Below are 17,057 nucleotides of genomic sequence, written 5' to 3' on the forward strand. Positions count from 1 at the left end.
AGTACAAGGGCCAGGGTTTTTACTGTTCTGGCGTTCCCGTGTAACCAATTTGCCGGGCAGGAGCCGGGGACGGCGCTGGAGGTGAAGGAATTTGCCTGCACGCGGTTTAAGGCGGACTTCCCCATCATGGCAAAGATTGACGTGAATGGCAGCAAGGCACATCCGCTGTATGAGTTTATGAAGGCAACAATTCCCGGTCTTTTTGGCACTAAAGCCATCAAGTGGAACTTTACTTCGTTCCTTATTGACAGGCATGGTGTTCCCGTGGAGCGTTTTTCGCCTGGTGCATCTGTGGAAGATATTGAGAAAAAACTTTTGCCGCTTCTTGGTGGTGCTAGGATTTGAGTGGGGTAACTATTTCTTCGGGAAGAGGACGAGGGTGATGGAAGGGTGTGTGCGTGTATGAGGATGGGGGCATTGTTTTGAAGGCTTTTTGGTTTGTGTCTGTGTATGCGTGTTGCCTTTTTTTTTTTCTTTTCTGTTTATATATATATATATTGTTTTGGGGCCTGTGCATATACATGGATGGATAAGGACAAATACACGCGGAGAGGAAGAGGCATGAGGACCAAATAGGAAAAACATTTGGAAAACACGACAATGTTATGTATTTATTTTGTATGTATTGTATGTCTGTGAGCACGCATTTCTGCTTGTAAAGGGGGAATCCTTGCCTTTCTTCCTTCCTTCCTTCCCTCTTTTTTTCTTTTCTTTTTTTCTTGTTGACCATGGGCAGCGAAGAAGAGTGTAAAGGGGAGATAATTAGCATTCATAAGGAAGAAGAGGCTAAATAAAAAGATACTCGCAATAAGGATTCTCGCGTACGTAAATATATACACAAAAGATAAGAAAGACGAGCAACTTTAATACAAAAACAGAGAGTTAAACGCGAGTGCGAGTGTGTGTGTGTGTGTGTGTGTGAAGGAGAGAACAATGACATCTGAAGGGACAGATAACGCTCATTCTAGTATCTATGACTTCCAGATACTAGACGCTGACCATCAGCTTTATGATCTCTCGCAGCACAAGGGACATCCACTGCTGATCTACAATGTGGCGAGTAGGTGTGGCTACACGAAGGGTGGCTACGAGACGGCCACGACGCTCTACAACAAGTACAAGGGCCAGGGCTTTACTGTTCTGGCGTTCCCGTGTAACCAATTTGCCGGGCAGGAGCCGGGGACGGCGCTGGAGGTGAAGGAATTTGCCTGCACGCAATTTAAGGCGGACTTCCCCATCATGGCAAAGATTGACGTGAATGGCGACAAGGCACATCCGCTGTATAGCTATTTGAAGCGCTGCCTTACTGGATCAGCGGGTGTGCAAGCCATCAAGTGGAACTTTACTTCGTTCCTTATTGACAGGCATGGTGTTCCCGTGGCGCGTTTTTCGCCTGGTGCATCTGTGGAAGAGATTGAGATGCAACTACTTCCACTTTTTGAGGGCGAGGTTGTTTCCGGGTCCTCGTAGGTTTTTATTACGATACGTTGACGCTTACTACTTTGTGCCCATTTATTTATTTTGTTCTGTTATATGTTTCCCTCTCTTTTTTTTTTTTTTTTTTGGGGGGGTGGGGGGGGGGGCTCATTCTCTTTTTTTTTTTTTTTTATTGACTCCCCTCACGTTCTTTCGTTGTTGTTGTTTTCTGTCGGCCGAGATGAATTAGCAATTGCCATCCGTCTTCACTGTTGTTTCCATAATGGAATTAAACGATAGGAATATTGGGGATGGGGTAGCTGTTTGTTTTGGTTTTATTATTATTATTATTATTTCCCTCCATTATTATTATTATTATTGTTATTATTTCATTTTACGACAGGAATTGCGGAAAGGGAGGAGAGGAGGAAAAGAAAAGAAAAAAAATAAAAATCAAGAGGAACTATGGTTTACATTTTATTTTTGTCTCTCACTTTCACTCTCTCTCACACACACATTCTCTCTTTATATAATATATAATATATATAATATATATACATGTGTGTATGCGAAGAGTTCCTTGTTGCCATCTAATTTCCTACCAAGACGAAATACAAGCCTGGCGGTGGTGGGAAGGACACGAGTATCACGGCGCCATAAAAGAAGAGAGAGAGGAGTAAATGAAAATTAAAATGAGGCGACTTAAAATGATAGGAGTAGAGAGAGGGCTATTTGATGGGTGCAGTAGTGGCAAATCTTTTTTTTTTTTTTTTCTTAATTTGGAAGAGGGGAGGGAAGAGGAAAAACCCCTCTTTTCCCCTCTTTCTTCCTACACCCTCTATGTAATGCGTGAGGTGGGCTGTCTGGGGCACGTTACCCGATGCCAAAGCGCCATTTTGACTGGATGCACATGTTTAGAGATTTGTATGTTGTACGTTTTCTTCTTTTTTTCTTTTTTTTTTTGCCTTTTTTTGTTTTCTTTCGTTTGTTTTTTTCTTGTCGTACTTCGTTTAGGCTGCAGAGAGCTGAAGGAAGGGAGTCTGAGGAGGCTATTTCCCGTATACACGTGTTTTACGTTCTCAGGACCTTTTCGTGCTTTCTTTTGCCTACTTTCGATACTCCGTGCAGTTTGTGTGCGTGCGTGTTTCCGCGGTGCTACATCAGTATGCTTGGATACATTATCAACTCTGAGTTGAATGCCGACTGGGAATGAGACGTCCATTTTGTCTTTTTTGCGTGCAGGAACATTAGCAGGTTGTCCATATGTAGAGCAGGTAGCTTCTACTGTGAGAAAAGTCACTGTACCTCCTGCTGAATCAGCCACCTCTTTGTCATCTCCATTATCGCCTTCACTCTCTTCCTCTTCCTGCCTGTGGCCTCTTGCATTTTGTAATTTTGAGAATTGTCGTCAAGAGAAAACGCTTTTGTGGGCCACTGCTCTCCGCCACAAAGCCATCACGGCAGAGGCCAAGAAATTAGGTTTGGATGCGCTGCAGCGAGGTGAGGTGCGGAGACGCGCTAAACTTTTCTTCCATGTGGAGGGGCGGCATAAATGCGGCCCGAATGACACCGCTTCGGATGCGGAAAAACATACATTGGCGGACATTCTGAGGGAGGAGGTGGACGGGTGCCGTGCCTGGACAGATGTGGCCAATGGCACCAGATTTCAGATGAGTTTTCTCTTAGGCGGCGGTGATATGGTGGGAGTCGCAAAGGAGATGTCTGCCCTTGAGGCCACAATGTCCGGTCATGGTGACACAAGCCAAGCTAATCGTATTCGACTGTTGGTATGCGCCGTCGCCGTGGTGTCGGCGATGTTGAATCATTTTTGCCCACTTCGCTGGGTCATAACTGCTTCTACAGGAGTTCCGCATGTTTGGGATCAGGCAATTGCTCTTGTTGAGCAGCTTCTTAACGACGAGGCTATCGTCTCTTTTTTCATGGCCGAAGCGCTTGCATCGGCGATTATGTCTATTTCTTCTTCAGACGTGACGATGCGACGCTACGATGTCCTTTTGAAGGAAAAACGGAAAAGGATGTTGGCATGCATCCTTCCCCTCCAACACGTTTTGGGTGGGGGAGAGGCCGCACCCCTCTCCATTGCGGGTGTCGCAAAGAATACGCTTCACTTGCGTACAGAGACGCAGCTGCTTGACTTGAAACGAGGTTTGCAGAAGGAGCTGCGTGAGCGATTGGCAATTGCTTCAAAACTGGATCAGCGTAGCGTGGATCGGGCGCGGCAATTCAAGGAAGCATGTGAATTGTACCGAGCGACAGTGAAGGAAAACCAGACGGACGGACGCCACCCGATACTTCAAAAAAAAGGCCTTACCGCTCTCTCCCGTACTGACATTTTGCCTGGGCGGTGTGTCCAGTTAAGCGATGTACCCGGAGAGAACAAGTTGAGAACGGAAACGAAAAGAAAATTGAGCTGCGAAACCGACACCAGCACCCATGAAGCAAAGGTTACATCGTCCTGCTGGGAGCGCACAGTTTTAGAGGTTTGGAGGGCACGTCGCGAGGCCGTCCTTGGAGTGCTTCGGGAATACTGGATTGTTGATAATGGCTCTTTGAGGAGGAAAGGCATAGAGAAAAAAACGGAGACGAAGGAGAAGGCTGGACCTTTGTGGATGACCGATGCGTTGCTAGGGACTCTTTCACGTCAACTACTTGCATTGATCGGTGTACAGGGTCAGAATTTGATTTCTTTGTTGGATACACTCTGGAGGTGGATTGGATGTCAGCGTGACGCACTTGATGAGGGAATGTACACGGCACTTGCAGTTGAGTTGGTCGTTTTTCTTTTGGTTGCTAAATATTACTCTTCTCGTGCCGATAATTTGCTTTCGGAATTGATGGCTATTTTGAAGCATCTGGCGGGAATTCGTGTCCGCGATGATTTCTCTTCTCCATTACTCCAAAAGGTACCGGACGCGTTGGCTGTGGTTCTCTTTGATGCGGTGTTTTTTTCCCTTTCAACAGGGATTTCCTGTTTCTCAGAAGGGAATTCTGACGGTTCACGCGACCGTCGACTGTCATCGCCTGTCTCAACCTTGTTGTGGGAACTTCAATCCTCGGTCACGTTGAGGCATGCGGTGTCGATTCTTCAGGGCGGCAGTTCGCGCCAACTTCCAACAGGAAGTGGTGGTGTGAACCCGTTGTCATTAACGCCCTCTTTGGGGGACACTGAAGAATTGACGCTCTTAACCGACGTAGCAAGACATGGAAGGTGCGGCGGAGTTGCACTGAATGTGTCGCCCAGGCATGATGTGTGTTTTCTTGTGACGCTCACGGAGCTTCTTGGGACGAGTGTCTTTGCTTATTTGAAGGAAATTCCGATTCGTACAAAGAGGCCGCCACCGCGGTTTCTCAGTGAGGCACTATGGAATGCACTTCTACCACTGACCTCAGGGCTACTTCATCACATCCAACGCATGCATATCGAAAATGGGTCGAAGGCAGTACGCCGTTTCTTGGAGTTTAGTCGTGCCCTTGTTGAGGAATTGACACCGCGGTGGGAGTACAACATTGTGCCTACGCGGCGTCTACAAAAGAAGGGGGTGGCTATTTTCAACTATACCGCCGTGGAGCAAGAGTACGAGGCGAACCATGTTGTAGAGGATCGTGTGGTCAAGTTTACTTCTCTTCTTGAGTGGTTACTAATGGGGGCTTCTGAGTTCTTTCCGGAACTTCTCACGGATGGTCACAGCTTTTCCCGTATGTGCAATGCTGTTGGGCTTATTTTATACGATGTGGATGGTCGTACGGGACATAAGATTATGACGCACCTCCTCCGTCTTGTACCGCCTAAGGAAAAGATGGACATTGAGGCTTATATTGCAGCCATCCGTTGCTTGTCTTCTATGCGGCATGGTTGTACACTTTGGGAAGAGGCTGTAAAATACTACCGAGAAGCAGTTCATTTTATGGAGGATGATGCCAACGCAAAGGACGCCATGAACTCCCATCGTCGTCCACACGTGCCCGCAGATCTCTCCACTGCCCGTGTGTTGCGTTGTATTGGAAGTAGTCCCCTGCCTCACGTGCCTCGGTGTACGTTGACGTTACAAATCTTTGCGTTTGCTCGGGCATCCGGTGTTCCTTTAAGTCTTCAGTCGTATTCTTCTTGCTTACTTAACTTTACACTACGGAAGAATCCGCCCACGAAGGCGTTTTTTGTTGCACCGTGGTGTGATGCATTAGAGTGGTATGACGATGTTATGTCCCGTAGTGAGCAGGTGCCTTTGCCGAAACAAGATCCCTTATGTTTTCAGGTAGCATGCTTACAGAGTTTACTTGCACAGGGAGATTGGCCAGAGGCACTTTTTTCACTTCCATTGGCAGATATTGTCCGTCAACATGGTGACGACGCGGCTGAATTGAATTTAAGTCAATTTTCAGGGAAGGTGTCTTTCCTGCTGAGGCTATGTGCGTCCGATCGAACACGGAGCTGCGCCCATGCCGCGAAGTCGTTGCTCTACGTGTTTCAAACCCTACCCTCTCTTAAACCTGGTACGCAGGCGGCAAACCTTGAAGATATGCAGAAGTTGTGTCATGTTGCTAATAAATACCTTCCTGTGGTTTCTGAACCGAAATTAACGAACGGCGCACCGCTGTTTCGTCACGAGACACCAATAATTCCCAGAATTTCATTGGAGCTGGAATTTGAATGGGCGCGCTCTTTGGAACCGTTTGGTTTTTCTTTTTGCCATTTCTACCACATCCAGGATTCACTGATGGAAAAATTGGAGGCGGCCATTTTATCCCGCCTGCATAGGAGAAAGAGTGATACCGATGGGCGTGATGGAAAAGATTCAGATCAGCCTTCTGCAATTATACGAGTTCGTGAGCGTGTGTCTTGTACATTTCCTCTCCTTCAAACGGTGTGGTCAGCAGAAGAGTTTTTGAAGAAAACAAAAGAGGCAGATGGTGTGGTAAGGGGAGGTGATGATGTCCGCTCACGCATGGACACGTGCTATGCCAGTGTTATGCTGCCCCTGCGACGACTGGAAAGAATTCGTGCAGAGAAAAGACGAGGTATGCGGAGACGTGATCCGTCTTTGCGGCAAGATAGAGGGGGGAGGAGAGAAACGGGACGGAATGAGTGAATAAAAAAAAAAAAAGGAGAGAGAGTGAGAGGGACAATGAACGAAGGAAGGTGACTGGAGGTTGAGGCTACATGGAATGTAGTGGAAGTAGAAGTTCTGCTTTTAGGTTTCATTTCTACTTTTTTTTGTCGAATGCTTTTTTTTTTTTTTTGTGTGTGTGTCTTTCTGGGATTTATATAATAATAATAATAATAATAATAATTGCAGCTTATCGTTATTGCAAGCTCAAAAGAGAAGAAGAAGAAGAAGAAAAACAAACAAACAACAAAAATTGTCCGTCACTGAAATAGATGATGCGTTTTAGTCGGTGTTTAGGGGCTCCTGTCTTTTGCCGTATTATTGATGTTATGCGGCAAAACGAGCCGTATGCCCGACCAGGGATTTTGTATCCCATTCGTGTGGAACTGGGAAATAATGTGGAGAAGTGCACATCTCGTGAGCTGCAGGAAATAATTGACAATATGCTTTCTCGTTCCCAACGCTTTGCAACTGTGAAGACGGGAATGGTTTACAACTCAGATCAATCCGTGGCGACAGAAATTAAAGCATATGGGCGCTATGTAGTCACGGGCAACATGCGTGGTGGATATATTAAAGGTGATCACCGTTTTGGGCCGCGTTTGACTGGTTACGGGGGTGCCACGACGAAGCCGGGACTGCGATGGAATGGAGATGACCTATGAATAGCTGTCAGGAGACTGTTTTGTTTTCTGTAGGCATTTTATATTGTACTTTGCCACAGGGATGATGTTTTTCCCACAGGGATGGGAATAAAAGTTAGTTGAAATCCAGTTGTTTTTTTTGTTTTTCTTTTCTTTTTTTTTTTTTTTTTTTTTTGCGATGACGCCGACGGACGAATGCACTCGTCACTGTGTCTTTCTGTCTGCACGGCTGTATTGCGATGCCATGTTTTTCTTTTCTTTTTTTTTTTTTTTTTTTTTTTTTTATGCCTCTAAACAGGAATTTCTCTTGTGGGGGAAATAAAAGGAGGCGTGGAAGGCGAAGAAAAAACAACAACAACAAAGAAGGCGCTACTAGAGAGAGGGAGAGAGAGACGAAAGAATAACGAAAAAGAAGGATTGGAAGCTTCAATGATTATTGAAGACGCCATTGTGGACGAGGTGCCGACTGTTCGGCGAGTTCGTCGGTTGCGCTCGCAGTTTGAGCGACTTGTTCGCCCAGCCGATGTGCGGCCCGGGGAACCGATGCCTAGCATTGAGGGGTGGGTGCTGTTCCTCACAAACCTGCCGGCGAACACAACGACGGACCACATCCTCGACCTCTTTCTCACTTACAAGAAGGAAGAGAGCGAGGGGTACGCCCCTGTACGCGAGGTACGGATACCGTTGGACAAAAACTGCGAGTGCTGCGGCTACGCACTTGTGGAACTGCAGCGAAAGGATGCGTTTGAGCGGGCATTAAAGGAGTTGCAGGGTGTCGTGCTCCCATTTGCGGAGGGGGAACCGCCAAATGGCGAAGAGGTCTGGCGATTACAAATTGCGCCAACATTTTTGGGCGAGACAGATGATGACGAAGCATTGGCGGGCGAGAAGCGGGTCCGTGAATGATGCCTTTTTTCTTTCTTTTCTTTTTTTTTTTTTCTCTTCTCTATGTGTGTTCGTGGTTGCGTTTGGATCCGTATGCGTTGCGGCATGTTGCTGCTTCCCCCTTTTTTCTTTCTTTCTATCCCAACCACCGCACACGTACACACAGACAAGCAAACAGATGCGCATTACGTGCAAGTTTGGGCTATTGTTGCATTTATTGGTTTGCAGAATTGGTGGATTATTTGATGTTTTTTTTTTCTTTCTTTCCCCCCCCCCCCCCCCCTATTTGTTCCTTGTTTTTTTTGTTCGTTTCCGCTCCGTATTGGGGCATTCTTCTCGGATGACATGTACATTTAGGGTGGGGCAGGAAAGAAGTACCTGTTGTCGTGACATTCTTTGTAGTTTGAAAGGCACTCCTGTCGGAGGACACACAACAGGAAAAGGAAAAGGACACAAAAGTTCTTTTATTCGTTACACGTAGTGGATTTTCCTTTTTTTTTTTATGGCGGATTCAGGTGCTGGTGCTTCTGCCAAACTAGCGGCCAAAACATGTGTAGATCTTGCAGATCCACAGCGAACGAGCTTGCCGTTTGTATTGTTTGAACTTTTTATGGTGTCTATATTTACTTTCACATACTTTTTGATTAGGCGTCAGCGACGGTTGTTTGAACTGCGTACGCAGCAACGCCATGAGAGACTGTCTCGTGTCGAAATGGGATTTGGCGTGACTGTGAATGGTCCTGATTAAAGCGGTGCAATGAAAGGGGGGGAAACACGATGAGCAGTTTGCTCAGTGTACAGAGCAGGAACGAAATTTATTTTATTTTTTATGCTTCCTCTCTCATGGATGTTGCTTACAAAATGACGCACAGGAAGGGAGGGTTATTTGGCCTTTGCGTCTCTTTTTATTTTTATTTTTATTTTTATGTTGTTGATGGCGGCGAGTGGGCACTCATTTTGTGTCTCTTCATTGCACTTCTCTTCTGCTACTGCCTTGGGTTTGAACGTTTCTGATGATGAGGAGGAGGAGAAGGGCTCTTGATTGATTCTCTGCGTGTGAGTGTTATTCCTGCCAGTTTGTTGGGATGCAGAGTTTTGCGCGGCTTCGGAGTGACGGGGCACTCTCCATCGACCTTGACGAAATGGCGGACGCTTCCCCAATCTTTGAAACCACAGAACGTGAGCAGCAGCGGCAGCTGCAGCACTACGGCAAAATTGCTACTGGTCCAGCTGCTGCCGCCGCTGCTGCTACTGCTGATTGCGACTTTTCCTCGGAGCTGCGTGGCATTTGTAGGCGGCAGGGGGATTTTCCGTTCTCTGGCGCCGCCGACTCCGTCTCGCCGTGCCCACGTCGTCCATTCTCTGTTGTGAAAGCGGAGGATTTTGACGCACAGGGGCACGTGATGCAGGAGGAAGGAAGGCGCCTACCGCAGGAGTCCGCAAGTCAGGAGGTGATCGATGCAAGCCCGCGGCACGTGACGTTCGTATCATCGGCCGGGAACTTGAAGGAGGGAAGTCCACAGCCGCAACGCAGCAACGGCGACGACGGCGATCACCAACGGGTGCAGCGTGACACACTGGACCAACCATGCAGGAACAATGGGGGGGAAAACCGAATGCAGGAGGAACAAGAGATGATGATATCACCGAGGGAGCGGCGAAATGCGGGTAAACCCACCCGACTTTCACAGGATGAGAGGAAAGAGTTGTTTGAACGAATTGCCATGCCCGTACGAAAAAGTGAGGAGAAAAAAGATGAGACCTATCTTGCCCGTGATGAAATGAAAAAAAGGGAAAAAGATAAGGAAGGAGAAGGACTGCAACGATGTGTCTTTCAGTGGCCTGTACCATCTATACCTACTCTGACGCTGGTAGACTTGGAGCGCCACAACAAACTGGCGAATTATGTGCGCTCATAAATATCCTCATTATTACTGGTGTGGAAATTACGTTTCATTGTATTGTGAAGAAAAAAGTGAGATGGGATGCATCTGGGTCCGTAATGACTTCTCTTCACTTTTACTTTCCCGTGAATTGAATAGGGATATTTTTCTTCTGGGACCTTGCGTCTGTCCCGTGGAGCCGGTGACGGTTGGTGCTTCTGGCGACTACGTGGGTGATGCATCAGCGAGGCATTCAGCGTTACAAGAACGGCAAATCGGGTGCCTACACCGAGGAGTACCACAAACTTCTTGGCAAATCGGCGTGGATTGTCGTGCGACGCCTTGAACACGCAGACGCGAAGAGCGCCGTCAGTCTCTCTGAGGGAGATGTAGCAACCGTCTTCTCTCAGTTCGGTAACGTGGTGGATGTGCGGTTCCTGCGACATCGACGCACGGGGCGTTTCCTGGGCACGGCCTTCGTGAAGTTTGAGGATTATCGCAGCGCCATACTCGCCGCGGACGAGATGAATTCCAACCACGAGAGCGGAAAAGAGGTGCGGTTAACGGCAGCAGGCGGGGCAGATGCACGCGGGATCGAGGTAGAACGATGTGACGAGGCTGAAGTTGTTGCGGCACCCGATGACGGAGAGTCATACATGGCGTGGGTCGCAAGTCTGGGGATTGGAGAAAAGACATTGACACACTGAAAAGGAAATGCGTTGCCTGCTGCTTTTGTATTTATTTTTGTCATTCAGCATGCGTGTTGTTCCCTTCACATGGCGGGGGGTGGGATTGCCAAGCCAATGAATGACGGAATGAGAAGGACGGTGAAATGTTGGGTGCGGCAGAGGTGCACAGAGATCCGCCTGAGCGATGGGAGGAAAGCAAATTGAGGGAGACATTCTTTATTTTCTTTTCTCTTTTTCCAAGATTGTACATTCTCCCTTTTCTTCTTCTTCTTTTTTTTTGTTGTTGTGTGTTTTATTATTCCCTTTTTTTTTTCTCTCTCTCTTTCTCTTTTTTCTTTCTTTGTTGGTGGGTTTTATTATTGTAGTAGAACGGGGCGTAGTTAGGCACGACGCCATCTACTTACAAAATATATACCAAGAAAAGGTAACGTTACTTAATTTTCACTCAGGTAGGGAAACAAGTAAATAGACAAGGAATTAATATATAAATATTTACTCGGTTATAAGGCAAACAGACGGACAGAGAGGGCGAGAGAGAGAGAGAGGGAGAGGTAGATTATTATTATTTTTCTTTCTTAGGCCGTTTTTGCGTTTTTCTGAATGCAGTTATATGTACAGCGACTTTTGGGCGGAGACGCTACCGTTTTGCCGCTAATATTGTACACTATTGGGGAGTATTCCTCCTCCTTTTCTGCCTTGGCCCCATGGGAGAAGAGCCTCTACCAGCACCTCGTTAAACTGCTTCTTGTTGCAGGCAAACACTTGAAAAATGACACACACAATATTACGCAATCCGTGGCAATTGAGCACGGTGCGTTAGCTCAACGTATCTTATGTACTGCCTTTTTACGAGGTGGGGATACTGCCACTGAAGTTTGTCGCTCTTTGCTGCAAGTGGGTATCAGGGGATGCCGCGAAATGCGTCTTGATCGTTACATTGATGTCTCACCGGGGATTTTGGAACATGTATTGCAGTTTGTTTTGTTTTTGACAAAACTTTTTCATGTCCGTCCGTCAGATATTTTGACGGGACGCGAGAGCAACCAACGTGCTGAACACGCAGGCCGTGCCCACACGTTGTCTCCGTCACTGCCTGCACAATGGGGATTTTCAGAGAACAGCCGCTTAGAAACATCAGGGAACGGGATCGTGCCAAGAAGAAGCAACCATCGTCGTTGGCGAGATTTACCAGGGAAGCCCTCCTATGTGCCATCTAGACAGAATCCACTGTATAGTGATCGTGAAGGGGAGGGCTACTGGATACCACCGCAGTTTCCTACGCCTGTTCTGGCCTTTGCACGGAAATTTGGTATTGGCTGTGAGCCGCATTTACCCAATTTGAGCGTTTCTTTCTTGCCTACGACTTTGCTGGGCTCAGGGGCTTCTGAGGATCCCCATTTTACTGTTCGTTCCCCTTCTATTGTTGCTTCCCGTCGTTTGATGGAGGCTCGAAATTTTGAGCAACAGGGAGATTCTTTGTTCTCACGTTATCTTTCCAACGGATTGTTGCTAATTTGGGGCAGCGGTGTTGCGTTTAATGGTTTGGAAAATTTTGCAACAAAGTTTGAGTCGGAAACTGGGTCAACTTTTTCTGATGCATTCTTTTTTTCACCAATCGTATTAACACCACCCATCCCTGTCGTCTCCATGACCTGCGGGGCAAAATCATGCCATGTGGTGACAGTTGAGAATAAGGTGTACAGTTGTGGAAGTAATGAGCACGGGCAATTGGGATGCGGTCAATCCAAAGACACACCTCTTTTTTTCCCCAGGATTTACGGTGATGGCCACCAGTGTTTCTATCATGTGCCACTTTGTTCAGAGGATAGAATTGTAAAAGTAGAGGCCGGATCGGAGTTTGTTGTGGCGGTCATTCGTGAACGCAATCAAATGTACTTTTGGGGAGGAAATGGCTGTGGCCAGTGTTTATTACCAGAATCAAAGACTATTTCTGGACCAGTTATGGTGGATGTTCCCAAGGAATATGGTCAAATTAAAGAGGTGGCATGTGGAAGTGTTTTTGCCGCGGTTTTATTTTCCGATGATAAGATAGGGATGTGGGGGAAAGACTCTATGCTTGGGGTGACCTTGTCTTCGGAAAAACTTTGTGATACAGAGACAGGAACGGGAACAAGGTGCGCAAAGCATACTATATTCTCCAAACCGATAGAAGGAGAAATTGTGGCATTACGGGCCGGTCCTTTTCATTGTATTGCCATCACTTCTGCAGGACATGCTTATTCTTGGGGTGTGGATCGCAGTGGAAGTCTGGGGCATGGTACTGAACACAGTGGGAACAAGATACAACGGATTGAATCATTGGCAAATCATGTGGTTATTGATGCTAGTTGTGGATCATTTCATTCTGCTGTGCTTACAAGAGATGGGATTGTGCTTGTTTTTGGAGAAAACACATGTGGTCAACTCGGGCTTCGTGGTGAGGCACCCCGTACAACCCCGGAGCCTCTTCCTTTACCAAAGCCTGCCATTGCTGTTTCTTGTGGACGGGAACATACATGTGTGCTGTTGGAAGATGGCGATATAATGTCATGTGGGACAGTTCGCTCGTGCGGTATGGGTTTGGGTTACGGAGCTCGATTCAATATTCCCCAGCGAATTTTTTGGAGTTATCTTCTTTTGTCGATAGCAAGTAAATCCATACATGGTATGGCGGTAGGTCTTCCTCGATCTCTTTCTCTACACCCTGTGGGAGCATCGAATGGAATTGTTTCAACGGATGAATTGAGGCGGTTAAAGCAGACTATTATGCGGCAAGGAGTGCGTACTGTGGCAGCAGGAAATGGGTTTTTATTAGTCGTTACAGTAGCGGGAGAGGTGCAGGCAATTGGCCAATCACAGAGGGGTCAATTGGGTATAGGAGACACCACTATACCCTGCACCGATACATTTAAAAAGGTCGCGTTCCCCGAGCGGGTGGTGTTGTGTGCAGTGGATTGTGGTGCTGATTACGCCATTGGCCTGAGTAGTCACTGTGGTGTTTATAGTTGGGGATGGAACTCACATGGACAACTTGGACACGGTGATTCTGTCCCGCTCCATGAATCCCTTTTTACTCCAAGGGAGATAAAGGCGTTGCGTTGGAAGGAAGTTACTCAAGTTGCATGCGGTGGTACCTTTGCCGTTGCCCTCACTCAGGAGGGCGAGGTATACACGTGGGGGGAATCTCTTTACTGTGGTCATCCTCGTGTCGTTACACCGTGCTTGACGACTCCTATGCTTCTCGAGGGGCTTAAAGATGTCGTCGCTGTTGCAGCAGGCGTTTCACATGCCGTTGCACTTTCATATGACCATAAGATTTATGCCTGGGGGAGAGGGCCGCTAGGGAATGGGGGTTCATGTAATACAATAGAGTGTACCCCAGTGGTGTTGAAGTTTGCTCATTGTGTGCGGCAGCTTGGATGTGGACCGTTCAACACTTTTGCAATCACCGATCTTGGAGAATTGTTTGTTTGGGGCTTGAATGATCATGGACAGTGCGGTGTGCATCACTGCGAGGGTCCACCTCCGTCTTGGGATGAAGGGTTGAACTCTCACACAGACCGGAAACAGGAGCGGCGGCAGCGACATGCGACGTCGTCCTCGGAGGTGTTGTTCCCGACGCATGTTGCTCATGGTGTGCGTGATGCAGCATTTGGTGCTTCATGTGGCATCTTGATTTGGGAAGATGGCAGCAGTGCGGTCTCTGGGGAGATCCACCAAGATGGCAAGAAGGTCCTCTTTCATAGATTCACACCACAACGATTAACGATGACTTCTCGACATCAGAATAAGGAGGGCAATTCATCTCATGTTTTGGGAAAGGAATCTTCACCTGTATTTTTTTCACGTTGTTTTGGCGGGTTTGACATGTTGTTTGTTCTGTTGGAATGGGAACGTCCAAGCGCAACAGAGGTCGCAGGGGCAATTTGCAACATGAAAGCATGTCTGCATTCTCCCAGGACTGCGAGTGGAGGAGTGGAGAAGAAGGAGAAGAGGAATGTATAGGATGCACAAAGAGGAGGCTTTGGTCATGAAAAAGGAATTTTTTTTTCTTTTCAGACGGAAAAAAACAAAAACAAAAACAAACAATCAATCAATCAAAGACAAGGATGTACATGCACAAATAAAAAAAAGGAAAATAAAAAAAAAAAAAAAAAGGAAAAAGGCGCGTGTGGTTTTTCTTTTCTTTCTTTTCTTTTTCTTTTTTTTCGTGTGTGTATTTGCTGCAGGCGCTGCAGGGGTTGGCGCTGGATAATTGTGGCTGTAGATGCATTTTATTGCTTGTGTAATTTTCGTGAGAGATGGATACCACGCGTGTCTTTACTGGAGCGAATGAGGCGAGAAGTTAATAAAAAGTCGTGCCACTCTGTTGTTGCTTGGAAGACTTCTGTTTTTTTTTTTTTTTTGTTTTTTTTGGTCGTTGATTTCTAAATCCTTTTTTTTTTTTTGGGGGGGGGGGGGGGGTTGTTGGTTTTTCCGCTTTTTGCTTCATATTTGGTTTTTTTGCTTCCATTTTTCTTCTGACGGGTTCTTTTTTCTTTTCCTTTTTTTCTTTCTTTTTTTAAAATTTATTTTTGTCAGCTGCCAGTTTTTTCTCCCGCTGGAGAAGGTAGAGAAACCCTGAAATTTTGAATGTCTGTGGAGCGGTTGGCGTATCGACAGATTCTCAAGCAGGTGGGGCGAGCGTCCTTGAAGTACAAGGAGCCGGGCCATGTCTGCTTCGCCGTATTTGGGGTCATGCTACGCATGGATGACTTTGCCGCCGCGGGGTACGGCAACACGTTGCAGCGGGTGGCTCGGTCAGTTTTTTCACGTCCAAGTATTGCTGGGCTTGCAAGCGACAACTCGGCTGCACGTTTATCCGCCGCATTTGATGTCTTGCGACGACTGAACGATGCGACGACGTCAAATGTAAAGGTGCGAGAGCGGGTGGAGGGGCAAACGGAGAACACGTCGCATTTTCGATCTCCAAAAGGGGCCGTGAAGGCGGAGAAGGCTCCTGAGATTCAGGGTAAAGTCACACCTGTAGAGAGCGACAAGAGTTTGCAAGGTGATGATGATAACAACAATAATAATAATAATAGTAATACTGGTGTTGGGGAAGAGGATGATGTCATTACGATTGCCAATGGAACCATCTTCATTGAGGGCTCTGTGAGTCGAAAGGTGCGAAAAATATCGCGCCATGTGGTATTTTGCATGGTGTTGGACCGACTGCCCTTGTATCGGTTTTTAATTCCCCCTGAACCGTTATACACGAGAAATATGCGTACAAGCTTCAGGTTTCCTCTAATAGTGGATGCACTGCTTGTCATGGCTGCATCGTCAAACATACCAGGCAATGTACCAGTTGTTATTCAAAATGATGTAAGAACGGCAGAGGAGTACCGTGCGATGTGTGATTCCATTTCTACACGCACCGTGACAGTGACCGATCACGTTGAGGTTGAGCTTCGTGCAGAGTATGTTTGCTCTAGAATTCCTGACGAGGATGTTTCTGATGTTTCCGACGATGCGGACGTTCATGAGTCAGCTTCCCGGGGGAGCTCCCACAATGGCAGCTCCAAGTCAAAAGAATACGTATTTCGTTACGTTGTGTTTATTCGAAATTATGGTTCTTCTAGAAATCCAAAGGGATGGCACGTTCAGCTACTTTCTCGACATTGGGTCGTTTTTGACGAAGACGTGGGTCAAGTGACGGAGGTGATTGGTCCTGGTGTGGCTGGTAATTTTCCCCTTTTAGCACCTGGAGAATCTCATACGTATGAGAGCGGTGTAAGTTTATGTGGGACCTCCGGCGTGTTGCGTGGGACTTTTCAAATGAATGCATACAACGAGGATGGTGAGTCTTCTTGCATTGATGTTTGCATTGGTCCGACGCGTCTCAATGCGAAGGTCTGATGAACAAAAAAAAAAAAAAGAGAGAAAAAAAGAAGGAAAGAAGGAAAAAGAAGCGGCAAACGCATGCAGGACAATGAGAGAGGAGGGACGCTTGTGATCACGTCCCGTCTCTTGTCACGTTCGTCGTGTTGCTGAGGGGGAAAAGGAGAAGGGAAGGCCAAAAAAAAAAAAAAAAAGAGAGAGAGAGTTTGAGAGAGAAAAGAAAGGGGAAGGGATGCATCGCCGGAGGCTGTTAGGTGCAGTGACACCGGCATCGGTTGCTTGGGATAATGATGATGATCCCGTTTTTTTTTTTTTTGTTTTTTTTTGTTGGGGAGGGGGTTGGGTGGGTTGGTCTTGGTGTTGTTGTCGTTGTTGTTTGGCTGCTCTTTGGCGAAGAAGGGGAAGGGGGTGAGGTGCGATGGATGAAATCTCACACCTTGCAGATAAGCACACCTACACACCCTGCTGTGCTTTTCTTGCCCCCCCTCATTTCTTCGTTATAACTTCACCATCTGTGTGTTTGGTACATGT

At 47.0% G+C, this 17,057-nt stretch overlaps 9 protein-coding genes across 9 annotated transcripts, besides 24 other annotated features; all 9 read left to right on the forward strand.

Annotated features, from left to right (window-relative positions):
* Positions 1-345, forward strand: Tc00.1047053507515.4 (trypanothione/tryparedoxin dependent peroxidase 2, putative; the record flags this gene model as incomplete). Its single annotated transcript, XM_809347.1, has 1 exon — positions 1-345. A coding segment is annotated over one exon (345 nt), but the record flags the coding sequence as incomplete, so codon positions are not given.
* Positions 1-17,057: part of a sequence feature (heterozygous, non-Esmeraldo-like haplotype) that runs on past the window's edge.
* Positions 668-721: a sequence feature (CT-rich).
* Positions 899-921: a microsatellite.
* Tc00.1047053507515.10 (glutathione peroxidase-like protein, putative) lies at positions 934-1,470 on the forward strand (the record flags this gene model as incomplete). The annotated part of the gene is made up of 1 exon (XM_809333.1): positions 934-1,470. The coding sequence occupies one exon, from the start codon at positions 934-936 to the stop codon at positions 1,468-1,470; it is 537 nt and encodes a 178-aa protein (XP_814426.1).
* Positions 1,512-1,564: a sequence feature (T-rich).
* Positions 1,752-1,805: a microsatellite.
* Positions 1,943-1,984: a microsatellite.
* Positions 2,353-2,414: a sequence feature (T-rich).
* On the forward strand, positions 2,613-6,524 carry Tc00.1047053507515.20 (hypothetical protein, conserved; the record flags this gene model as incomplete). The annotated part of the gene is made up of 1 exon (XM_809334.1): positions 2,613-6,524. One exon carries the CDS (start codon positions 2,613-2,615, stop codon positions 6,522-6,524), a length of 3,912 nt encoding a protein of 1,303 aa, XP_814427.1.
* Positions 6,701-6,726: a microsatellite.
* Tc00.1047053507515.30 (hypothetical protein, conserved) lies at positions 6,815-7,207 on the forward strand (the record flags this gene model as incomplete). The annotated part of the gene is made up of 1 exon (XM_809335.1): positions 6,815-7,207. One exon carries the CDS (start codon positions 6,815-6,817, stop codon positions 7,205-7,207), a length of 393 nt encoding a protein of 130 aa, XP_814428.1.
* Positions 7,320-7,361: a microsatellite.
* Positions 7,434-7,470: a microsatellite.
* Positions 7,616-8,092, forward strand: Tc00.1047053507515.40 (hypothetical protein, conserved; the record flags this gene model as incomplete). The annotated part of the gene is made up of 1 exon (XM_809336.1): positions 7,616-8,092. The coding sequence occupies one exon, from the start codon at positions 7,616-7,618 to the stop codon at positions 8,090-8,092; it is 477 nt and encodes a 158-aa protein (XP_814429.1).
* Positions 8,097-8,130: a microsatellite.
* Positions 8,974-8,998: a microsatellite.
* Positions 9,157-9,990, forward strand: Tc00.1047053507515.50 (uncharacterized protein; the record flags this gene model as incomplete). The annotated part of the gene is made up of 1 exon (XM_809337.1): positions 9,157-9,990. One exon carries the CDS (start codon positions 9,157-9,159, stop codon positions 9,988-9,990), a length of 834 nt encoding a protein of 277 aa, XP_814430.1.
* Positions 9,301-9,328: a microsatellite.
* Positions 10,191-10,661, forward strand: Tc00.1047053507515.60 (hypothetical protein, conserved; the record flags this gene model as incomplete). Its single annotated transcript, XM_809338.1, has 1 exon — positions 10,191-10,661. The coding sequence occupies one exon, from the start codon at positions 10,191-10,193 to the stop codon at positions 10,659-10,661; it is 471 nt and encodes a 156-aa protein (XP_814431.1).
* Positions 10,900-10,985: a sequence feature (T-rich).
* Positions 11,166-11,199: a microsatellite.
* Positions 11,244-14,648, forward strand: Tc00.1047053507515.70 (hypothetical protein, conserved; the record flags this gene model as incomplete). Its single annotated transcript, XM_809339.1, has 1 exon — positions 11,244-14,648. The coding sequence occupies one exon, from the start codon at positions 11,244-11,246 to the stop codon at positions 14,646-14,648; it is 3,405 nt and encodes a 1,134-aa protein (XP_814432.1).
* Positions 14,709-14,729: a microsatellite.
* Positions 14,765-14,807: a microsatellite.
* Positions 14,820-14,853: a microsatellite.
* Positions 15,034-15,058: a microsatellite.
* Positions 15,172-15,206: a sequence feature (T-rich).
* Tc00.1047053507515.80 (hypothetical protein, conserved) lies at positions 15,276-16,544 on the forward strand (the record flags this gene model as incomplete). Its single annotated transcript, XM_809340.1, has 1 exon — positions 15,276-16,544. The coding sequence occupies one exon, from the start codon at positions 15,276-15,278 to the stop codon at positions 16,542-16,544; it is 1,269 nt and encodes a 422-aa protein (XP_814433.1).
* Positions 15,697-15,732: a microsatellite.
* Positions 16,550-16,596: a sequence feature (A-rich).
* Positions 16,678-16,757: a sequence feature (GA-rich).
* Positions 16,829-16,852: a microsatellite.

Source organism: Trypanosoma cruzi, genomic scaffold, assembly GCF_000209065.1.
Source record: "Trypanosoma cruzi strain CL Brener 1047053516027 genomic scaffold, whole genome shotgun sequence".
In the NCBI taxonomy this organism is placed as follows: Eukaryota; Euglenozoa; class Kinetoplastea; order Trypanosomatida; family Trypanosomatidae; genus Trypanosoma; species Trypanosoma cruzi.